This window comes from Camelus dromedarius, chromosome 10 (genome assembly GCF_036321535.1).
Source record: "Camelus dromedarius isolate mCamDro1 chromosome 10, mCamDro1.pat, whole genome shotgun sequence".
Taxonomy (NCBI): Eukaryota; Metazoa; Chordata; class Mammalia; order Artiodactyla; family Camelidae; genus Camelus; species Camelus dromedarius.
Genome location: NC_087445.1, coordinates 30549161 through 30574528, shown reverse-complemented (window position 1 = coordinate 30574528; position 25368 = coordinate 30549161). Strand labels below are relative to the sequence as shown.

The 25368-nt window shown below is 38.6% G+C and overlaps 1 protein-coding gene across 5 annotated transcripts in view; it reads right to left on the bottom strand.

Moving 5' to 3' along the window:
* RANBP6 (RAN binding protein 6) overlaps positions 1–25368 on the bottom strand; it is a 93537-nt gene that overhangs the window by 23906 nt on the left and 44263 nt on the right. Inside the window, exons 2-4 of one of the 5 annotated variants that reach the window (XR_010382648.1) lie at positions 7190–7550; positions 5942–6074; positions 1764–1831 (exon numbers count right to left, since the gene is read on the bottom strand). Coding sequence is in view for 3 of the 5 variants with exons in the window: in XM_031449754.2 (XP_031305614.1) it covers positions 4008–7325 (3318 nt within the window). In the remaining 2 variants the exon portion in view is untranslated. Of the gene's footprint in view, positions 1–1763; positions 1832–2764; positions 7551–25368 lie in introns of those variants that run through there. The other 4 variants (XR_010382647.1, XM_010993421.3, XM_010993420.3 and 1 more) reach the window with 4 other exon arrangements.

Below are 25368 nucleotides of genomic sequence, written 5' to 3'. Positions count from 1 at the left end.
CCCTCGCCTGCCTCACCCCTCCGCGCCCCGCCCGCCTGCTCTTCACCCGCCAGGCCCGGTCTGGCCTCCGCGGCCTTGGCGCCCCACCCCCTCCCTGGCCGGCTTGGGGGCTGGGAGGGGGCGAGGAGGAAGGGGGGCGTTCTTCTCTCGCCTCCCGGGACAGGGCCGAAGCGCTGGGCCGCGGAGGTTCGGGCTCCTCCTCCTCTCCCTCACACCCCCTCCCGCCCCTCTCTACCTGCGGGGCACCCGGGCAGGAGGAGGCGGCGCGCGGACGGGGCCCGACGACAACTGTCAGTTAGAATCCCCGCTGGGCGGGGGAAGGGGAAGGGGAGGGGCAGGGAGAGAAGGGGGAGGGCACTCAGGCCCGCCCCCCTCCAGGTTGGGGCGAGTTGTGGAGAGAGACTAAGAAAGAGGCACCGTCGCCATCCTCGGTGAGCATGCGTAGTAGAACACCACCACCCCCACTTCACGTCGCGCTCCGCTACGCTAAAGCAAGGACTTCGTCTCAGCTACAGGCCCTGAGGCCCGGTAGGTTGCGCGGGCTAATGATGTCATCAGCCTATAGACGACTGTAAGGGGCGGGAGTGGAGAATGAAATAAAGCGCCTGCGCAGCTTTGCTTGACCCCCCCCTCCAGAGAGGGAGGCTGAAGGGGTTTTATAAGCAGGTGCTGCAAGAGGGTATTTCTTTTGCGAGACCCTTTAGTGCTAAAAGCTAAAATTAATCCTGAAAGAGCTTGCTAGATAACCTTCGTTACTGGGAAATAATAATGAGTAAAATAAATCCTATCCTATTGCAAAATTTAGGTTCTCTTTGCACACTTCCTCCCCCTTGAGACTGCCGGTTTTTTTAAATATAAAACTAGAATTTTGAAAAGTTTAGAAGCGAGGTTCCAGGACTCGACCAACTGAAACATATGTTCACATGCAAAAGAAAAGGAGATGATCTGTAGAACTCGAACTTCTGAAACCCCTGTCCCCAGGTCTTAACATCAATTCCTGTTTTACATTAAAATAAAAAAAACATTTCCACTCTCTTGATTCTTGACATCTGTTAAGAGTAAAGGAAGGGAATGGAACCTAATTTTTAAAAAAATTCTTGGGACTAAGAACAGTTCAAATATTTCAAATCTAAGATGTTCGGCATTAAACAGTCAAGTCGTTAGCAAGACCTTACAATCTCACTACACATTTAAAGATTATTTTTTTATGGGAACATTTAGGCATTTAGGGAATATCTAAAAAGTGGATTCATTCCATTGCTTAAAGTGAGGAGAAAGGAATTAATTGTTCCATAAAGCAGATATACTATTTTCAATGTTCTGTTTTAAAGAAGCACACATTACTTTTTCTGCTTACACAGAACGCTCTTACTTGAAAACTGGAATTATTTAAACACAAAGTTCTAGAAATCAAGCATTTTAAAAGTAAAAGCCTTAAAACTAAATGTTTGGGATATACTGACTCTTAAGATTGTTTACATCCCATTACTTGCCATTAATGTGGACCTTTAAAGCGCTGATAAAATTCAAAACTTTAAAAAGCTTTTTTTTCCTTTTGGTCCAGACTTAAATAGCAGTCTTAGATAAAATAGGTAAGGGGGAACACTTCTAACATTTTAGGCCATTGACACTGCCCACCCCCATAACCCTGCTCCCCTCACCCTCCCTCCACCCCCTGCACACACTTATGCCCATTATCTAGTTTTCAGGGCCTGTTCTCACCTTATCAGACATTTGTAATTATTAGGCATTTACAGCATTCTCTCTCCTCAGAGCCCATAGATGTACCTCAGCTCAGGAACAAAGGCAGGGACCAGTCTTCCTTCAGCACCTGGCAACCAAAAATGTGTCTGACTGGATGTCCCTCATTTCCTTTGACAAAGCCCAAGAATCTGGACCCCAGCAAATACCCCCCTCTTACTCTTTAGCTACCAACCCTATTTTATGACTCTCAGATAATGTTAGCTTGCATTTATTGAAACCTGTGCCCCTAGGCATTTTATATACATTACCTCCTTTAACTCTCACAATCCTATGAGCTAGATATTATGCCCATTTCATAGATGGAGAACTGATGCTTTGGTTAAAAAAGTAGTTTGCCAAAATTCAAATCTAGGTCTGTCATACTTCAGAATTCTTCAGGTACCTAATTCCAAGTCATCTGGCAGACTTTCCAAATCCTCATCTGTGAGAGTGTAGGGAATCGCTAGAAATGTTGATCAAAGGAAAGCTTCTTAATTAAGGGATTTTAGGATAAAGAAGCACAGGTGAGTTGAAGGAACCTCAGCTACAGGTCATGGAGAGGCCAAGCTGACTGTGATCTTAGCTATTATGAAAGTAGGATCAGGTCCTTGAACTTAGAAAAAAAAAACTGTTATACAAGAAATATGTTGGTTGTAGGTAAACTAGAAAATGCAGATAAGTGAGGAAAAAAACTGCCTTTTAATCCCACCATCCAGAGGAAACCTCTATTAATACTTTGAAGTGGAATTTTTCTATTTATCCGTCTATACTTTTAAAATTTATTTTTTAATAAAATTGTGACTATACTGCACTTAATGACCTTTTATTTTTTCCCTCATTAATAATAGTTATAGGGAACAGACAGGAATTGCATATCTAAAATCTCAACTTTATATCTCTGTCCACAAAGGCTTAGATGACCTGCTCAAGAACTGGTAGGGGGTGAAACAGGGAGATTCTAATGTGAAAGGAATTCCAAACCATAAAAAGAACATAGCAAAGGTACAAACACCAACAGCAGTAACAGCTACCATTTATTAAGAACTTACTAGGTCTTAAATATTTACTAAATACTTTACATACACAGTACTCACAGTAGCCCCAGGAAATCGTGACAAATATATTTGTTCTTAAATTTTGGATCAGTAATTTGCTGAGGAGAATGCTTTTTTTTCTACCCTACGAGAAGCTTGACATTAAAAACCAACATTCCAATTATTATAATTAACCTTAGATTTATAGAACTGTTTTCTTACAATGTATATCTACTGCTAAATGACTGGTCTCAAAGCTGTTTTCTATTTTAATGTTTAAAGATAAAATTTATTTTGCTTCCCTTTCATTATCACAATAGAATAGCCTTCAGGGCTACTATACAATCTATTAAAAGATTCTTCAAAATAGAAATCTATTTAAGCTTCTTTTGAATCGGGGATTCTTACTGTTGAACTAGTTTGCAGGGGAAAATGGCATACATACACAATGCAATATTCTGCTCAAACACATAAGACTGATTGACTCACACAAATAATCTGTCAAACTGTAACTGTGTTACATGCTACCAGTGTTAGATGTACCAGGACATTTTTTTCTGTAACCATGGTTCTTAGAGTCCTGGAAAGAACAGTCTGGCTAAGTTCTCCTAACTCTCGGCTGGACGCCTTGGGAACTAGAATGTGGGTATGTCTCACCCAGTCTTTTTTAGGAGGGCATTATTAAAAAGTTCACATATATTATAGAGAAGCCTCCCCACATCCACTGCACTATCTCAAAACTCTTTTGCAATTTCAGCATCCTCCCATTACCATGAAAACTGGGAGTATTATCAAGGTTGAATAAGCCTGCCACTATATTCTTCACCCACAATTCCACAGATGTTTGTCCTGGAAGTTCTCCTAACCCATCCTGTGAGCTTTAGCATCTTGTGGTAGGCAGCATGACATCCTAACACCAAGTATATTGCTTTCCCAGCATCAATAATTCAGACAAATAGTGATAATTTGTATACTTCACATCAACTAGGGAAAAAGTGACAAACATTCTAAGACAACAGAGCACAGGTTATCACCAAGGTCTGTGTTTAGGAGATAAAACATGCAAGGTGAACAGAGGCTACGACACTGATTAATCCTGGAGAAACGTGGGGAAGGAATATAAACTGTTTAGCAGGGAGAGAACACTTTTCTCAATCATAATGGAATCCACTCACAACACTTATTTGGAGTTACTCATGGTAGATGATATTCAAGTAATATTAAAGTGCTTCAAGCAAAATTTAGCAACTCCTGCAAGGCTTCCTGTTGCTCATCATCAAGTTGGGAAATGCATTCCAACCATAATTCTTCAGAAGTCTGTACCTGGCGTACAACATTAGCTAGGCGTTTGGCACAAGGATCTTCACAGTTAATAGTCTCATTAATTTTTCCTTCTGCAATTATACTGATTATTTTTGGAAGATTGGAATTATTTGGTCCAAGTACAACTGGGTGGTTACTTTCAATTAAGTCACAGAGAAAACTCAAAGTCTGAATAGCTTCCTCTTTATCCTCATGCAGTGGAAGCCATGATAACCAGTGTGGAAGAACTTCATCTACATTTACACAGTTAGGCTTAAACCTCAAAATCTTCCCTACTGCTGAGATACAGTTCTCTGTAGCAATGATATTTTTTTTGGTTTTGGAATTTGCACACTTAATAACTTTTACCAGCAGGGGAACAGCTTCTGAACATAAAGAACGATAATCATCTCCACCAAACTGTGCCATAACACCCAGGCCATAAGCAGCAGCTTGTCTGACTTCAGGGTTGTTGTCTCGCATATTTAGTAGCATTGGCCACCGAAAATATTCTACGTATTTAAATGAGCTTGGACTGCAGTGTTCTATGATATCATCAAATATGCACAATCCCCACTGTCTGTCTGGCCATGGTCTACTAGAACAAATTAGACTTACAATTAATGGAAGCAGCTGTTCAAACCATGGTAAAATCTTTTCCTTATAAGTACTAAATAATGAGTGCAAAATATCTGATACTTTGGTCAGAATATAAACATCACATTCATCCTCATCTTGCAGAGACATTTCAATCTGTTGGTCATAGTTTTCTTCCTGTCTTTTAACCTGTCTCAATTCTTGGTTTTTAAAGTGCCCTTCAAGTTTTGCTTTCAGTATATCTCCCAGTTCTTCCAAGTGTTCATCATTAAGGCACCCATCACCCATTACTTCAACGGACTTTGCAAAAGAATTCATTATTTCTGAGAGTACATCTGTATCAGGTTCAGTCCCAATAGCCTTGATTAAGGGATCACATATGAATTGCCACATCTGTGCAAGATACTCTGGACCACGAATTCTTGCACATTCCAGGAGAAAAGGCATGGACTCTGCTGCTGCTACTCGAACATTGTCATGGAAATAAAATTTCAGTAAAGGAACCATCAGTTTCACAACTTGTTCTATATATTCCACAAACCCTTCCCTTAACTCCTTAGCATAATAAACCAACATCTGGCAAGCAGTTGCTTTTGCTTCAAGTCCTGAAGTTTTAATTCCAAAACTTTGCTGGTCTCCAAGATTTACAAACTGCCATCCATCATCATCACTCATATTCTCCACATCTTGTGTGTCTAAGAGAGCCACGTCGGGTTTAGCTGAAGCAGTCTTAATAAGAGGCTCAATAACCAGTGAAAGGTACTGATGAAAATCATTTCCAAGAATTTTACACATTCTAGCCCATGCCGAAACTATGTAAGAAGTCTGAGGGTCATCATCTTCCATATTATTTAAGTCTGATTGTGTCTTCAACAGTAGTTGCATCACATTTGATACATCTTGCATAAATTTTTCCTTACCAACAGCAAGACCAACATGACTAATGCATTCAATAGTTTTTCCTTTCAGAAGCTTGAGCTCCTTTTGAACAGCAAGCTCAACAACTTGCTTTAGTGAAGGCATAAATATATCATAATATGGAACAAATTTTTCTTCTATTGTATCTGCAACTGAGGCAATGGTTGTCACAAGCTGTTCCAAGGCCAACTTAGTTCCATTCCGAATCAACTCTTGAAGTTTAATCACCAGGATGGAATGTATATTTCTCACCATACTATCCAAATATAGAACTAGCAATGATTTGGGGCAGTCTTCAATAAAAATAATAAGTGCAGAAGCTGCATGTGACTGCACACGCTGATTACCTTGATTTTCCATGGTACGCAACAGAGCTGCAATCACTGTTTCATGGAATTTCTTTTGGAAATTAGGTGCAAAATCTGTAGCCATCTGTCCCAGTGTAGTACAGGCTGCAGCCCTCACCCTTGGATGAGGATCCTGAAGAAAAAGCAAAACAGAGTTAACTGTTTCATCTAGAATTGATTCCATTTGCTGATGGCATCCTTCTCCAATAGCAGATAAGGCCATTAATCCAGCATGTCGATATTTCCAGTCAGGGTTCTGAAGCATCTGCATGATATGCTCCTTAGTCATTGGTAAAACAAGTTTTCCACCGAGCCCACAAGCCAGTCTGTCTAGTGCACTCTCAGCAGCAACTGCATTGCTGTCAAAATCATCTTCTTCCATTTCATCAGCGTTTACCCAGTCCTCATCATCTTGTAGATCAACCATCATTGCTAATATATGAGGAACTGCCTGAGCAATAATATTTGTATGTTTTTTCAACATTGGGGTTGCAGTTTCAGACAAGGTAACTATTACTTCAAGGGCCAGCTGGCGTTGCAGATTACTAAGTCTTGAGTCTCCACATAACTTTAGACTCAACTGCAGAGTATCTTCTAAATAAGGACCCAAGTATTTAGGTACAGTATCTGCAATCTCAACAAGGGATTCTAGCACTGAATCATCATCCTGGTAGCATGAATCATTCACAGCCTGTAAGATTCCAGGAAGCAAGTCTGCAAAGTCTTTGAAAAGAGCAGTATTATTCTCATTAGCAAGTACAAATGCAGCTGCAGCTCTAGCAGATAATGTCCTGATTGCTGGATGTTCTTGATCTTGAATACACTGGTCCAACAACCGTTTGATGATATCCAAATCGTGCTGCTCTTGGTTCCCAAAAATCCCAGGAAAGTGCCAGAAAACGTGAAGTGCAACTTCCCATAGAACCACATTTTTAGAGTAGATTGAATCAATAAGGAACTTGAGACCTTCGGGCCAGTGGTTAGTACCATCCTCATCTATCAAATTCCTTGCCAGCACTGCAAAAATATCACAAAGTTTTTTCCTCATGCTAGCATGTGTCTCTAACTTAACAGCCAGTATCAGTTCAATCTTGACGTCCCTCTGAACATCAGAAGGCAGATTTGGATAGACTTCCTCAAACCCAGAAGACAAAAGCCGTCGGAGCAGTGCGGCAGCCATTTGTCTCACCTCATAACCTGCTCTTCTATTTCTGACGGCATCTAAGAGGAATGTAGTCTTACACAGACCTGGGATATTTTCATAGACTTCCTCTGCCTGCCTCCGCACCATACAGCTTGGATTGATCAGGTTCTTCAGAAGCTGGTAAAACTCTTGCTTTCCCAACACGGTCGCCGGTACTCCTGCAGACCCGGCCGCCGCCATCGCGTTCTGTCAAAGCAACCGCGACGGAGAAGGAGGGCGGGGGTCTGCGACTCGAAGATGTGACGTCAGCAAGGCGCCAGCGGGGATGGGCGGGGCCGCTTCTTCCTCCGCTGCCTGGGCGCTGCTGGGCTCTGGGAGGTGGGGAACCCGGAGGCGGGGGATAGATGCGAGCGCTGTGGGAATGAGGGTCATCTCCACCTGTTTTCTCATCAGATGAAGATGCATCTAGAGAAGAAAAAAAAAAAAAAAAAAAAAAGGAATAAAAGTATGATATTGATTGCAGTAGAATGGGATTATGGGTGACTTTTTCCCTTTTTAAAAAATTTTCAACTATCTCTATTGTTAGGCTGATCATTTTAAAACAATAAGTACACCTTTAAAACAAGTAAGAGGAAAAAAAACGATCACAAAAGACCACATGCTGTGTGATTCCATTTATATAAATGGTTTTAAATAGGCAGATCCATACAGAAGTAGATTAGTGTTTGGCAGTGGCTGAGGGGAAGGGAGAATAGAGAATGACTGCTGTCAGGAGGGGTTCTTTTTGGGTAATTAAAATGTAAAATTGATCGTGGTGGTGGTTGTACAACTCTGTGATTATACTAAAAACCACTGAGCTGTACAATTTAGAGTGGTGAATTGTACGGTATGTGACAATATCTCAATAAAGCTGTTTATCACATAAGTGTTATACAAAAACAAGGACAATGATTACTACCGCACAACCACACCCAGTGCAGTAGATCAGTGGTGCTTAGACTCAGGTGTGTGCCAGGATCACTTGGCCTGTCGATTATAATAAAGAATAAGAAAGACAACTGAGTGAAGTATAGTGGAAAGTGACCTGGGCCAGTAATTAGAAGACTAGAATCCTGGTCTTGTCTCTAAATAGATTTTGTATCCTTGGTTATGTCACTCAAGATTTTCTTTGCAAACTATAAAATGCTTTTATAGTTTTTCTTTTAGTAGGAAGCTGCTGAGATTATTCTAAAAAATAAATGCCCCGAGGCTAAATATTATTTCTTTAATTCAGGCAGGTGTGTAAATCAAAAACAATGATCATTTCTCTAACAATGATTAGATCTTACTTTTGTATTAGCACTTTGCCACTCTGTCATTCTGACCATTGTACAGGCTTGTAAGGTTGGTAGGATATGTATAATACTAATTTTAGGTGAAAAATGAAAAGTCAGGGAAGTTAAATTTGCCTATGACACAGCCTGAGCCTCAAATCCACTTCTTCCGAAAGCAACACCAAGGTTCTTTCACCATACCACCTCCCTGTAATTACTCTTAGTTTTGCAACATGATCAAAGGACTTCTCTTATTGCAAAATTTGTCTTAAACTTCTCCAAGTGGGCTTAATTTTAATTTTGTAATATGCTGCTGCATATACCCACAAAGATAGAAAAATCACACCTTTAGCATTAACCAGATGATAGACAAAGTAGTCTGATAAATTATACTATGTTATGTAATACTGTGCTTATATAGGAAGAAATCTTTTTCTCTAAACAGTGTTTCTCATTCTGTAGACTGAAAACCAAATGCATCAGAATCAATTGAGAAGCTTATTTTTAAACATATATATGAGGGCCCAAGCTCTGAAGTATTGAATCGGAATTTCTGGGGCATGCAACCCATGAATGTTCAATTTTAACAAGCACACTGGGTTTTCATATGAATACCAAAATTTGAGAACCACTGATGAGTTCAGTTCTGCTTCTGATTCCAATATCTTCACTGCAGTTCTGTGTCTTGTTCCAGAGTCATTGGCTTTCTTACCATTCCATGAAAAAGACTAACTGCAGGGCCCTTGCATTTGCTATTTCAGGAAATGTTAATAAGTATGTGGGGGGAGGAGGGTGGACTTCTCTTGAAGCTGTATCTATTAGTATAATAAAGACATTAAAAACTAGGATAAGATACTACCATAGACCCACCACAATGTTTTAAATTTAAGTCTAAGAATATCAAGGGCTGGTGAGAATGCAGAGCAACAGGGAACTCAATGATATTTTTGGTGGTAGTTTAAGTAAATTGCTAGACCCACTCTGAAAAAAATGTTTAGAAAATGCTGGGTTAAGATAATGTAATTATTCGTTAATTCTCTCAGCAGACATTCATTGAGGGTATACTTAAGCATGGTTGCTGTGTGCTGGGGATAGAGATGAAATACATGAGGATGCTCATGAGAGACAGTAAATGTCATAGTGTAGTGATCATTGTGGTGATGATAAGCCTGCCATGGAACCACATGGGGTTCTGAAGGCAGCTAAGGGAGTGCAGGTAAGGCTTCCCAGAGGTGGTAATATCAGGGCTTACTTTTGAAGGATGAGCTTTTATTAATTATTTGAAGAAAGAGAAGAAGGTTATAAGAAAAGAGAATAGCTATGTTCAAATGCCAGAAGGCCTTAGAGGCTAGAATGGTGAGTTTTGCCAGTATTTCAATGCTAGAGCATTGGGTAGGGAACTTGAGGGGGCCTGGGGATGACATAGGCAGGAATGAGGAAGACAGAGTTATACAAGGGCCAGATCATGAGGAGTCTTATATTCCTTGTTAAGAAATTTGGCTTTTCCCCCCTAAAGGTAAAGAGGAGCTGTTTAAGAATTTTAATCAAGGGCTGTGAAATAATCAATTTTTAGGAAGAATACTTCGATGGTAGTGTGAAAACTGAAATGTGAAGACTGGAGGCATTTAGGAGGCCAATGACCTACTTCAGTTAAGCTCAAAGTCTAAATCACAGCAGTGATGGAGGGAAAGAAAAGAGGGCAAGGTTTGGAGAGGTCTTAAGAAGTCATATCAATAGCACCTCACAGGGGAAGGAGAAGCCTAGGAAATCTCCCCAAGTTTTGGCCTGGCATCTGGTTGGAGATGCTGCAATTTACCTGTTTCTTTACTTACATACGAACAAAGAACAGTATTAATGCAGACAAAAAGACTACTAACTCTCTCTGAAGGAAAAAGAGGCTTCCCTAAGAAGGTGAGTCCCAGAATCCATATTTTGTTCTCTAGTTTCTCCCACACTCTACACTGATGGTCATTGTTAGTAGGAGATAAAGTGAATCCATTTTAGGAAAAAATATTTATGATCTTTTATTTTAGAAAAATGTACACAGATTTAAAATCTTAAGGTACTTCCTCTCTAGATTGCATAATCCTATTCTATTTACTTTTTACATTGTTATTTCCCTTTCCCCCACTAAGGATCACACATAATACCCAAGATTTCAAGATTGGACTTGAAGATTTGGTTAGAGTTGAAGAACTTTATTAAATTTAATAATTAAAATTGGCTTTTAAAATTGTTTGCACCGTTGAGAGGCCATTTAAGAATGTTTCCATAAGGTGGCTCAAATAGTGGACAATTCAAGTGTTTATTAACAGCTTACTAAGTGGGAAAAGTGAAAATAAGTTGCAAATTTCTTCCAAGATATGAGAGATTTAGAGTCAAATGAGGGGGATAAAATTAAGTTGGAAATACTTGACATTTTTGCAAGAATAATCCAGAATAAATAAAAATACAGAAAACAAAAAATACTATGAAGGCTCTGACTGACCTAAGATGGACAACTTGAATATCAAAAAGAATGATGCCTGCTATGAATTAAAAATACTTCAAATATATAAACAAAAGTTCAGAGTTTCTAATACTAACAAAGGCAACCAACTTACTATCTTTGGAGGTTGCTAGGTCACCAACTGAAAATTGATAAAGAGAAAAAAATCAAGATTTTTCCAGTCTTTCCTGTACAAACTGTATTTTAGGATAACCAGTTATTCACACTCTTCTTTATAGAATTCCACCTAATAAGTGCACAAAAAATGCTAAAATCAGAAAATTGCTGTGTTATAACGCCAAATGAAATAATGAATGTAGGTAACAATAACTAATGGATGCTAAAACCATTAAATGAAACATTGATTGGGAATTTAATAAGAGAGGGATTAGGACCACCTGAAGTTACTGATTAATCTTGATATTATTAAAAGTGGGATAAACCAGAAATCTCATTTACATGTTGTCTTTCAGCTTCACATTCATACTTTCTCTAATTTGTTTTCTGATGCTCAGATTAGGTTCTGGAAACAAAATTTCTCCTTTCATAGCTGCGGCTCTGACAGTTTCCACCAACAGGAGCCGCTAGATATAGGATAGAAAAGGACAGAAAAGAGATTGATCCTGTTTTTCCTTTTCTCATCTGGATTGTCCCAGCAGTGGCCCTTCCTCCTAGTGGCAGCAGTTTCCTCCCTCTTGCAGCCCAATCTCTTCCTGTCTGCAGGAGTGCCCCCAGTAGCCTGGGGATGGGGGGTGGGGCGCAGTAGCCTGGTTGGGGGGCGCGCAGTAGCCTTGGGGGGAGGGCGCAGTAGCCTGGGGGCACTCCTTCCTCAGAGGTTTCACCCACAGCTCTGGGAGGTCCCTCCTCTGAGCTTAAAGGTAGCAGTTCTGAACTTTCTATTCATTTCCACTAATCTAAATGCCTACCTTATTCTAATGCCACACTGACTGTATGGATTACTATAGCTTTGCAATAAATCTTGAACCCAAGTAGTTAGAGTCAGTGACGCTAAATCACTGAACACTGTAATTTTTAGAAAATACTCTCTAGGTTTCAGATATTTTGAAGATACTTAAAGTCCAGATGAATTTATGAATTTGTGTATAATTAGGAACTTTTTGTAATCTATACACACTGTGCATTGAAAAATTAAATAACGGGCAAGATAAAAACTGAAAACAAATTTCTCCTTTATTTTCAGTGTAAACTTATTGATTTAGAATAATATCTCAACTTTTCCAGTCCACTCAGATCATCTCCAAAAACAAACAAACAAACAAGCTAAGGAGAAAGATACTTTTGGGGCTATAACCTGGAGCAGCTTATGTTTTAACTTAAAATTTAAATGTAAATATGATGTTCCAGTTGCTAGATTTTCATATTTTTTCATATGAAATTGTTTTCTCTCTAAGCTTTCCACTTCAATTCACTTATTCAACAAATATTTAATGAGTACCTACTATGTGCCAGGCACTGTGCTGGGACACTAAGGAGACAATAGTAAACTGTAAAACAGACAGAATGCCTACCTTTATGAAATTTACTATCTACTTTAGAACTCCTTAGTTCCTGCCAGGAAGACCAGCCATGTTTAATCTGTGGTTTTACCTATTTCCTAACATATTACCTCTTACCTCCAAGTGTATGAGAAGCATGATAGTAAAACACTGTTAATGTTAAGAATTACATGGCAATAATTCAGAATAATCAAAGTTGAATAGAGACATAATGAATTGGAAACTCACTATTTGAGTACTCAACTGGCTTCTTCACCAGATGGTTGAGGTACTAATTGCAGATACTCAGGTACTAATTGATTTAATTCCTATAATAAATAAAGGAGGATACACATAGGTTTAAACAAATTTTAATTACAGATTAAATAACTGAGAGGAAAGTTATAATAGTGATGGAGGACATCAACCATCCGGATACTTGATGTCATTTTGTTCTCCTAAAATGAGAATATTTTGTTCCGACTCCCTGGGTTAGACAGAGCCCAGTAGAAGCAATGCCCAGGGCAGAAGTTGTGAAGAATGAGAAAAGAATCAAAGTAGGAATCAATTTGGGCTCCATTCCAAATGCTTAATTATAAATTATATTAGCTGCAGTTTTAAGAAAAAAGACGAAGCAGATATATTAAACCAAACCTTACCTTACAAAGATAAAACACTTGGAAGAGTGTCTCTTTTATACTACTACTACTAGTAGTACTACTAGTAACAATAATATTAGGGTTATAAAAATGAAAATATATCTGAATAATTAGAGATGATATTTTGTACAGTTTCTTGTGCAATAGACAAAATATAAATTATGAAAAGGACAAGTCCCACTGGGTAGTATACTTGGTAAGATCATCTTGGAAGATGCCAAAATATTTTTATATGCATCTTCAGCTGGTGTGACAGGTAAGCCTGAATTTTTAAGTAAGTTTAAGAAATTGTATATTTAGGAAGAAGTAATAATAATAATGATATAATGAAGAATAAATTTTCCATTGAATTAGAACTCCTGTCAGTATAAAACTGGTACTAGTGTACTGATCTGTTTTGTAGCCATTATATGTCAAATTTACTATTGTATGTCTACTTTTAAAAGATTTCTGAAAATCTAATGTATTAGAATTGTGAGAAGTCTAATTGTTTAAATGTGTATTAGGGTGACCAACTATCCTGGTTTGCCCAGGACTGGGGTTTCTTGGAATGTACAAGTTTCAGCTCCAGAACAGTCTCAAGCAAAGTGGAAAAGTTGGCTATCCTAACTTTCAGTCATTTTTTAAATATTGGAAAATACCATTTGTAATAAGTCATTATCTATAAAGGTTAAATTAGATTCAAGTTAAGCACTTTTGATAAGAATCCTTTATAAGTAATGCTATGTACTTCATATGCATTTCATCAAGTGTACTTAATGTTTGGTTGTCCTACAATTATTGATACTAAGCTTTAAGTGGCGACTGCCTGATCTCTCCATTTTGTTTTTCCCCTTGAAATCAATAATTTACATTTGGAGTAGTACTTTGACAACCTGCAGACTGTCCTTGCCTGAATCTATTATTTCATTGAGAGCAGGGAAAAGGGGACTATTCTAAATTAATCATTTTTCTGTATGTATGATTTGGCATTTTTCTGTAATGAAGAGCTCTCCCTCATGATCTGTGGCTTGGAAACTGTGAAGGAGTACTTAATTCTTTCTCTTGAATTATCAACTTTCACAGTAAGGAGGTGAGTAACAGCTACCTCCATTCGTGATAAATACAGTTGTTTTATGTTTTGTTTGGCTTTTCTTTTTTTGAGCTGTCAAGAGCTATGAAGGGTCTGAGATTTTACCCTACTTCACAGCTAACAAGTTAGCCTGCTCTAGTTTCATGGATGATGGTAAAAGATTATGAGAATCTGCATCGGGGACAAAAAATAATTTTATTACTCATGGCAATAGCAATAGTCAGAGTATCAGCATTTTCCCCCGTTACCCAACCCCCAGTTCGTATAGCATGATGCAAAGAGGGATAGACACCAGTTGTACACATCATGGATTGTGTTATAGGAGAGGAACACTGAGCTTAGATACACAAATCTTTTATAATGGGCAGCAAACCTGACTGCTTTTTTTCCAGAAGGAGATATTATCTTTTCATTGTGAACAGTAATCATCACGCTTGCCCTTTGTCCCAGCAGAAGACATAATCTGTCATCCACGGCTATTCACTACATAATATAGTCCAGAACGTCTTTGCTCACAAGATGTGCAAAAATGTTAGAGACCGTGAGCATCATTATGTGCTGGTTGTTCTCCACTGATTCCCTCCCTCCCTCCTTACAGTCTCTGTCTTTTTCTGTAGCCCAGGATGCTGACATCTACTGACCGCATCACTAGTGCTCCCTTGCTCTCCACCTTCTGGTTGAATTAGCCAATGGGAGGCTTCAGCAAGAGCCTGGGAAGAAGAGGGGTAGAGTATGTACTCCTCATCTCTCCACCACATTCTCTCCTCATCTGTTGCAGTTCTTGTACAGGCTGCATTCTACAGCTACAGTTCTTTTAAGGGGGCCCTTCTTCCAGGCTATAAACTCTCTCTAGGCACATTCTTTCTTTACCACTTAATAGGTGTGAGACTTTGGGGAGAATTACTAAACTTCTTCAAGCCATAGTTTGCTCATTTTCGATGGGGAACAATAACACCCACTTCACTAGGTCATTGTGACATCTAAATGAGACAAAATATAGATGTAGAATTTTTTTTTTTGCAATATTAATTCATGTGGAGTTTTTTTTTTTTTCCTCTATTTTTTTCCCCTTCCCCATTTCCCAAGAAGTTTCTTGGTGTATCCCTTCCTTGGGAGTAATTTATAAAGAAGAAAGCTGTTGTTTGGAGACAAGGTAATTTCTCTTGTGTTTTTGTGAAAGCTTAAACTCATCAAGGAGGTTGTTTTAGGTATGGGTGGGGTAGGAGGGGGATGGGTATCCTAACAGGGTATGAAATAGGCACAGAGAGGAAATGGGTATTTCCCCCAAATTTAGGAAAAGGATGAAAGATGTTCAATGAGGACAGGAAACTATTATTCTTATGGAGGCTGGATCTCCACAGGTATGGGGTGTACAGGTGAAAATATGCTAATACCTGGCCCCCAGACTTGTAAACATTACTGTGCCCAAAGGAGCACACTTCCATACTTGAATACTTTCAAGGGACTATTTGAGTTTGGGTAACGAACATCTCAATTGGTGGCTCAAAGTGTGGATCAAAGGCTGGAGTGTTTTCTCCATTTATCTTGTTCTTTATAAGACTGGACCTTTTGTATAACTCAGTTGGATGGAAGTGTGTCTTTGCCTGTATTCCACTGAAATCACAACTTGAGACAAAGGCTAGGATGTAGTTAATTTTTTTGAGAAGCAATTCCATGGAGCAGGAGTTTGGCACAGGGAATGAAGGGAAATCAATACAAAGTTGCATTATTGAGTTGGTTACTGGCCTCAGCTCAAATCAAAATTCACCCCCCGCCCCTGCCCCGCAAAATGATCAGGAACAAGAGGGAGAAGCATTCTTTCCTCTGCTCCTGCCTCCCATTGGTTGGGACTTTAACCTCTCCGGTTTGCATGTGTATGAGTGCTGTACAGGCACCTATGGGCATGCACAGAAAGGAATCAGGTAAGCCCTAAGGCAGGGAGTGAGAGAAATAAGGCACAGGCTTGAGATGAGGTGGTTTCAGTGCAAAGAGGGAGGAAGCCTGCAGGAACCAGTTTGCCGTAGCTGTGCGACTGGATTTGAAGTTGAGGATATGAAGTGGGGCTCCAGGTGTCTGATACAGTCTCAATAATGACTGAGCAATATAGGGCACAGAGATGTTAAAAATTTATTTTCCTCCTGATTAAAAAAGTAATATGGACAACAAAACCACAACCGAATCTAAACAACCATTGAAGAAAGACTGGAACCTAGCAAAAAAGATCTTCTGCAACTGGAAACATAAAGAGGGAACCACAGCAGGACAGCAGGAGGGGCATGCTTGTGATATAATTGGGCCCCACATCCTCTGGGTGAGTGACCCACAAGCTGAAGATTTGTTAAGTTGCAGAGACCCTCGCACAGGAGTGAGAGCTCTAAGTCCCACGTCAGGCTCCCCAGCTCAGGTCCCGGCATTGGGAAGAGAAGGAGACCCCAGGACATCTGGTCTTGAAGGCCAGGGGGGTTTGGCTGTGGGAGCCTCATGGGACTGGGGGAAATGGAGACTCCATTCGCTTCGTACACGGAAACTCATGTGCACCAGGTCCAAGGACAGAGGCAGTGATTTCACAGGAACCTGGGCCAGATCTGCCTGCTGGATTTGGAGGGTCTCCTGGAGACGTAGGGGATGGCTGTGGCTCACTCAGGGGACATAAAAGCTGGTGGCGGACATTCTGGGAGTGTTAATCTACATGAGTTTTCCTGGAGCCTTCTTGATTGGATCACTAGCACAAGACCTAGCCCCACCCAACAGCCTATAGGGAAGCCTCAGGCCAAACAACCTACAGGGTGGGAACACAGCCACACCCATCAGCAGACTTCCTAAGCCACAAAGGTGACTAGACATGACCCTACCCACCAGGGGTCCTTGACCAAGCTTCACCCAGCAGTGGGCAGGCACTGGCTCCTCCTGCCAGGAAACCTGCATAAGCCTCTAGTCCAGCCTCATCCACCAGGGGTAGACACTAGAAATAAGAAAACAACAATCCCAAAGCCACAAACACATAGAAAGATAGACCATATGAGGCAGCAAAGGAATATCTCCCAGGCCAAGGCTCAAGATAAAATCCCAGAAGAAGAAATAAGTGATGAGGATATAGGCAATTTATCTGAGAAAGAGTTTAAAGTAATGATGGCCAAGATGTTCAGAGAACTCAAGAGGAGGATAGATGCACAGAATGAAGTTTTTAGCAAAAAGTTGGAAAATATAAAGAATACCTAGGGTTGAAGAATAAAATCACTGAAATGAACAATACACTAGAAGGAACCAAGAATAGACTAAATGAGGCAGAAGAACAGATCAGTGAGCTAGAAGACAGATTAGCGGAAATCACTACTTCAGAACAGAAAAAAGAAAAAAAAAAAAAAAAAAAAGAAATGAGGATAGTTTAAGAGAACTCTGGGAAAACATGAAGTGCTCTAATATTCGCATCATAGGGGTCCCAGAAAGAGGAGAGAGAGAGAAAGGACCTGAGAAAATTTTTGGAGAGATAATAACCAAAAACTTCCCCAACATGGGGAAGGAAACACTCACCCGAGTCCTGGAAGTGCAGAGAGTACCACATAGAATCAACCCAAAGAGGAACACACCAAGGCACAGTCACCCAACTGACAACAATTAAGGATAAGGAGAATATTAAAACTAGCAAGAGAAAAACAATGAATAACATACAAGGGAACTCCCATAAGGTTATCAGCTGATTTTTAAGCAGAAACTCTATAGGCCAGAAGGGAGTGGCACGATATATTTAAAGTGATGCAAGGGGGAAACTTACAACCAAGAATACTCTACCCAGCAAGGCTCTTGTTCAGACTTGATGGAGAAATCAAAAGCTTCCCAGATAAACAAAAGCTAAAAGATTTCAGCACCACTAAGCCAGCTTTACAACAAATGTTAAAGGACCTTTTCTAATCATCAAACCATAAGAAAAGAGAACAAAACGGAAAAACAGAAAAAAAAAAAGAGATTTACAAAAGACTGTTTCGGCTATTTGGGGTCTTTTCGTGGTTCCTTATAAATTTTGGAATTGTTTGTTCTAATTCTGTGAGGAATGTCACGTGTATTTTGACGGGGGTTGCGTTGGATCTGTGGATTGCTTTGGAAGGTCTCCATTTTGATAGTGTTGATTCTTCCAACCCAAGGGCACAAGAAATCTTTCCATTTCTTTGCATCATTTCAGTTTTCAGAGTATAGGTAACCTTTTTGGTTAAGTTTATTTCTAGGTATTTTGCTGTTTTTGATGTAATGGAAATGTCTCTGCCGGTTATAAAATTCTGGTTTTTGAAGTGAAAAAAAAAAATGAATGAAGGGCTGCAAATGGCAAAATAGCCTTCTTTTTTATGAGTGAGTTGTACTCCATTGCATATACATATGCTGCATCTCCATTATCTATTCAACTATTGATGTGCACTTAGGATGCTTCCATATCTTGGCAATTTTAAATAATGTTGCTGTTAATAGCAGGGTGTATGTATCTTTTTGAGTTAATTCTTATTTTGTGGTTGGCTTTATTCCTTTGATAACTATGTAAGTTTAAAAGGCTAAAGCTCTAAACATTCTTAGAAACAATGAAAAGTACATTTATGTAAATTTAAAAATACATATGCAGTTAAAAAAAAAAAAGATCTATTAAGCCATGAAAGACATGGAAGAAACTTAAAAGACATATTACTAAATGAAAGAAGCCAGTCTGAAAAGGTTACAAACTGTATGATTCCAACCAAATGGCATTCTGGAAAAGGCACAGCTACAGAAACAATAAAAAGATCATGGTTTCCAGGGGTTTGGGGAGAGTGAGGAAGGGAGGGAGGGAGGGAGGAATGAACAGATGGAGCACAGGGGATTTTTAGGGCAATGAAATTATTCTGTACGATACTATAGTGGTGGCTGCATTTGTCAAAACCCATAGAATGTACAACATCAAGAGTCAACCCTAATGTAAACTATAGACTTTGGTTGATAATAATGTGCCCATGTTGGTTCATCGATTGTACCAAATATGCCACACTGATGAGGGATGTTGAGGGTAGGGGAGTATATATGTGTGGGTGGGAAGGGCTATGTGCGAACTCTGTATTTTCTGCTCAATTCTGCTGTGAACCTGAAACTGCTCTGAAAGAATAAAGTCTATTAAAAAAATTTCATAGTAACTACAAACGAAGTATAATTATAAAAGATTTGAATCACTAAGCTGTATACGTGAAACTAATATTGTAAATCAAATATACCTCAATAAAAATATATACGTATTGAAAAAAGTAATATGTAAAAATTAATTTTCTTCCTGATTAAAAAAGTAATATGTATGTGTTTAGAGTAGAAACTAATTTAATTTGATTAAATACAAATGTAGTCTTTCTTGATAAATCCTTATTTGGGGTCTAAAATTTAATTCTGCTATGGTAGCACAATGCCTAACAACAGGCACTAAGAAAAACTTAGTGAAGCAAAACAAACAGACAAAAAAGGTTAGTTCCCTGCCTCTAATCACACGTGAATAAATATGAGCATGTGCACAACCACACAGCCTTCTCTAAAAATCAGAGGAAAAAATATTAGTAAGTGCTATGATTCCATTATGAGTTTTTACCTGTGTGATGTTGGAATTTGGCTCTGAACCTCAAAGAAATTGACCTGCGATCTCCCTGATCCCCAAAAAGAGCTGGTTTGGGGATCTGCTGTGTACCTTCACTCATTATTCTGAAGAGAATCCCTGAAAGGAATACTGCTTCATTTACAGCACAGCTTCTCAAATTTTAGTCTGCATATAAATCACTCAAATAGATCCTTATATACCATTTCTGCTCTGTTTCTTCTCAGCACTTATCATCTTCCAATATGCTACATATATAACTTATTTATCATATTTATCATTTGGGTTCCCCACTCGAATGTAAGCTTCACGAAGACAGGGATTTTGTACGTCTGATGCCTAGCTTATAATAGGCACTCAAATATTTGTGGAATAGGTGAATAAATATTTAATTCATCAAATTAAATTGCATTTTAAAGAATATTAAGCACTTGCTAGATATCAAGCATTGTGAGAGGGGCTTTGTGGAATACTAAAGTAAAATAATACTGGGCAAAAAAAAAAGAAATAAACTCTGGGTTCTACCTTCAGGAGTTAACAGGCTAGTGGGGGGAACAGACATGTATAATAAATGTAATAAAGGTAGAATAATAAAAAGTATGGTAGAGATGCAGCCAGGTATAGAGGGAGTCCAAGGAATTAAGCATATCTTCTGACTTGAGGCACCATGAAGACTAAATGGAGGAGGTAGCACTTGAAGGATGGTAGAACTGTTACCTATGAGAAAGAGGAATAAATTCCAGGTAAAGGGAACAACTTGGGGTAGAGGCCTGGAGATGGAAAAATATTTTAAATATTTTATTTAGGGCGTAATACTTTCTCTATTGTAACTGAAACAGGAGGGAGGTTTGGGTGGGTGAAAACTTAGAAAATGTTAACTGGGGCCTGATAGCATGGAAACATGAAATCACAGTCTTTTGTATTATAGTCCATAGTTGTAGCCAAATACAAAAAATACACTTGCACAGGCCCCTACTGAACTATGCATGGGTATTTGCAAGGCTCTTAACCCTAACCTTAAACTTCACTGGTGGTCCTAATAGGGAGCTAGAGCTAAGAACCTTTAACAGAAAAGATGATTTTGAGAGGCAGTGTGAAAAGTGAGATGCCAAGGAGGAGTAAGAAGGTGGAGGCAAGGAATCCAGGTAGAAGACTTACAAAACCTGGCGAGGGTTTGTGGGAAAGGAGAAGCGGAATCCAGTTCAAATCAGTGAGTGGCTGGTTAAACTCTTACCTGCTAAATGTTGAGGATGACTCAGGATCCACAGGCTAGACACTAGCTTCAGCAATTCACCCTCTTGCTTTCCTGGTGCCATGCATTTCTCCTCCCTTTACTAGGACCAGGTAATGCAGCTTCTAACAGGTCTTGGGAGGTAGCATAAATAATACTTAAGGAGACACAATATAGAGTCAAAGGACTTACCCTCTGTATGACCTGGGTTAAGTCCTTAAACTAACCCTCAGTTTCCTCATTGGAAAAATAGAAAAAACGGAATAAATCTATTGAGAGGACTGAACATGAATATATTTAAAGCACTTAGTTGAGCACCTGGCTGTGACAGTCAAGATGGGTTATGTCATGCTACAATAATGAATAATCCCCAAATATCTGGTTTAAAATGAGATTTATTTCTCAGTCATGCAACATGTCCTCTGTGGGTCAGCAGAACAAAATCTGCTCACTATAGTTACTCAAAGATCCAGGCAGAGTAGCTATCATATTGAATATCGTCCTTCCCTATGTCAAAGGGAAAGAAAATTCTGGAGGAGCTAGACCTGACAATTAAATGCTTGACCCAGTAACGATACATGTCACTCTAGGTGACAATGCCGATCATATGGCCCCACTCACTGAATAGGGTGGGAAAGTGCAATCTCACCACATGGCCAGGAGATAGGAGATCCTGAAATATCTGGTAAGCCTGTATTATTGTTATTTACTTTATAACCCAAGATTTGCAATGTTAATCATCTTCCCTACTGCACCCCTGGACCCTTCTTTGGGCCCCCATTTCAGGGGGGTTGCAGTCCAACAGCCACCACCTGGCAAAAGAGTCCTCATAGTGCCCTCTACGGGTACCTAGAGCTACCTCATTAGTCCTTTGAGGAACAAACTAACTCTTGAGCCCTTCAGAATTCACCCAGCAGAGCTGTGTAAGAGTATTAACTGTCCAGTTTGCTCCACTTTGTAGGCCCCATAAAAGTGTGCAGGGTAAGCCCTTATGCTCCAAGGCCATGCTTTCAGGAGCACTCTGTGAAATCCATTCTTTCTTTTTGGCAAGATGCTAAATTTCAAGTGTTCAAAGGACCTGAGTATAAAACTCAACATTTTTTCACTGTTAAGACCCCAATCTTGTCCCTTCTTACAAAACATGTAAATACTCATCGAGATTAAACCAAAATCATTATGTAATTTGCCTATCTGCAAACACAACTTGAATGACAATCCTTAATTATAACAGGGAAGAGTTATTTCTGAAGTAACCATAATTTCATGTACCTAGTTTCCTATTACAGCTTAACTGGAGTCTGAATACCTGGCCTCAGCAGTATTTCTGTATTTATGGATTTAAAAATATTAATTTGAGAAGACGTCCAAAATTTCACCAGACTGCTTAAGAGTTAGTTGGCATGTTAAGAACAGCTGCAAAAATCTTTATGTGCCAGTGTGTGGAAACATCTTAATTTTACCACAGGGTGGTGCTATTGCTTTGAGAAGTAAGGGAGACTAAGGTAAGCTCCGCGACCAGGAATACAAATTACGTCAGAGAAGCTTGAGGAACAAAGGTATGATGTGGCAGCAGAAAGTCACAAAAACCTTAGTCTGAAGAGAATGGTCAAAGTCCTAGCAGATAAAAAACAAATCCATTAACTAATACATTATGATCTAATATATAACATGTGATGGGGTTTTATTTCAAAGTAGTATACAATACAAAAATGCAAGGTTTTGAGGACCCATTATTCAACCAATTCCCTAAACATTTATTTTACACAATATAATAGATTCTCTTCAACACAGAGATAACACGTTGTGATATTATTCTTCTTGCTCATGTTGTCAGGGTTTTATTTTTCCTGTTAGTTCCATTCTTGATTTTTGTACGTAAAGACATCATACTTAACATGCACTGAATACCAACTAGATTCTATCATTTATTAGATGCAGATGGAAAGTTCAACGTAGAAAATACAACTCCCACATAGGAATGGAAAAGCATATGATAGAAATTGCATGAAGAACTCAAGGAAGAAATAGAAAACAGCTGGTCATGTTGGCAAAAGCAACATATACCTACGGACAAAACAATCTGCTTTAAAAGAGTATGAGAGAGAAGGTGGTGGTGAGAAGTAGGTGGTGGTATGGGTGAAATGGGAGGAGCATGTGATAATTGTTAAAGCAGGGTAATAGGTAAATGGGGGTTCCTTATGCAACTTCCTTATTTTTGCATGTGTTTAAAATTTTTCATAAAAAGAAAATTAACATATACATAAAAAATATTGCTAAAGGGCATTGTAAGTGAAATTTTTGGTGAGCAGGGTCAGGTGTTTGAGAACACACACCAAGAAACAAAATTAATGGAAGAGAAGGATGAATACTGATGCAGAAAAAGTTGTAAGGCACAGAAAGTGAATAAACTGGAAGAAAGTGTGATACTGAATTTGTATCACTTAATCTTCATTTAGATTTAACTCTTTTGGCAAGAAAAATATCTCACAACAGTTTTCTATCAAATCTAAAAATCAATTTTTCTAAGACTTTAACTCTCCTGGCCTTTTTTTTTTAGCAGGAGTAAGGGGATTGGAGAGAGAGTTAGCACAGAACTAAATGTTAGGAAACATAAAAGACTTCCTTTAAAGCGTTTTTAAGGAAAAGGGGCTGGGAGAAGGCTGGTGTTTCCAATTAGCCTTGTAAACTATTCATGGCATTAAACAAAGATGACTTAATTAGTTTATTTTTTAAATCTATGGTTCACTCAAAGATATTTGTTTTGAGAAATCTGTTTTATCTGACAAAAGAGGATCTTCTCAGCTTGTTACAAATCTACGTCTATGCGATTTAATGTTTTTGAAAAGGTTACATGAAAATGTGTTTGTATCTGTGAATACTTCATTTCATTATTAAACTGAAGTGTAGTTGATTTATAATATATTGGTTTCAAATATGCAACACAGTAATTCAGTATTTTTATAGATTATACTCCATTTAAAATTATTACAAAATAATGGTGATATTTTGCTGTACTGTACAATATATCCTTGTTGCTTTTTTATTTTTTACATAGTAGCTTATATCTTTTAATCTGATACCCCTATCCCTCTCCCTACTGGTAACCACTAGTTTGTTCTTTTTGTCTTTTAATCATTTCTGTTTTGTTATATACATTTACTTGTTTTATTTTTTAGATTCCACTAACATTCAGCATTTGTCTTTCTCTGTCTGACTTATTTCACTAAGTATAATACCCTCTAGGTTTATCTATGTTGTGTAGATGGTAGAATTTCATTCTTTATTAGGGCTGGGTAATATTTCCTTACACACACACACACACACACACACACACACACACCCCATAAGGAAGATGTTGATCATCTGTTGATGGACAACTAGTTTGCTTCCATATTCTGGCTATTGTAAATGATGCTGCTATGAACATTAGGGTGAATGTATCTTTTTGAATTCGTGTTTTTGTTTTCTTCACATATATATCCAGAAGTGGAATTGCTGGATCATATGGTAGTTCTATTTTTAGTTTTTTGAGAAACCTCCCTACTGTTTGCCATATTGGCTGCACCAATTTACATTCCCTCCAACAGTGTGTGAGCATTCCCTTTTTTCCACATCCTTGCCAACATTTGTTATTTGTAGACTTTTTGATAATAGCCATTTTGACAGGTGTGAGGTGATACCTCACTGTAGTTTTGATTTGCATTTCTCTGATGATTAGTGATGTTGAGCATTTTTCAAGTGCCTGTTAGCCATCTGTTAAGTCTTCTTTGGAAAAATATCTATTCAGGTCTTCTGCCCATTTTTTAAATCAGGTTGCTTGTTTTTTTGATATTGAGTTGTATGCGTTGTTAATATATTTTGGATATTAACCCCTTATCAGTCATATCATTTGCAAAATTTTCTCCCATTCAGTAGGTTGTCTTTTTGTTTTGTTGATGGTATCTTTTACTGTGCAAAGGTTTTAAAAAAGTTTAATTAGGTCCCATTTGTTTACTTTAGCTTTTGTTTCTTTTGCATTAGGAGACAGATTCAAAAAAATACTGCTATGACTTATGTCAAAGAGTGTTTTATGTTCTCTCCTAGGAATTTTATGGTTTCAGATCTTATATTTAGGCCTTTAATCCACTTTGAGTTTATTTTTGTATACAGTGTGAGGAAATGTTCTAATCTCATTCTTTTACACATAGCTGTCCATTTTCCCAGCACCACTTATTGAAGAGACTGTCTTTTCTCCATTGTGTATTTTTACCTCCTTGTTGAAGATTTACTGGCCATAAGAGCATGGGTTTATATCTGGGCTCTCTATTCTGTTCCATTGATCTATGTGTCTGTTTTTGTGCTAGTACTATGTTGCTTTTTTTTCTTCCAGTTTTATTGAGGTATAATTAAATACAGCACTGTATACCTTTAAGGTGTACAGCATAATAATTTAAC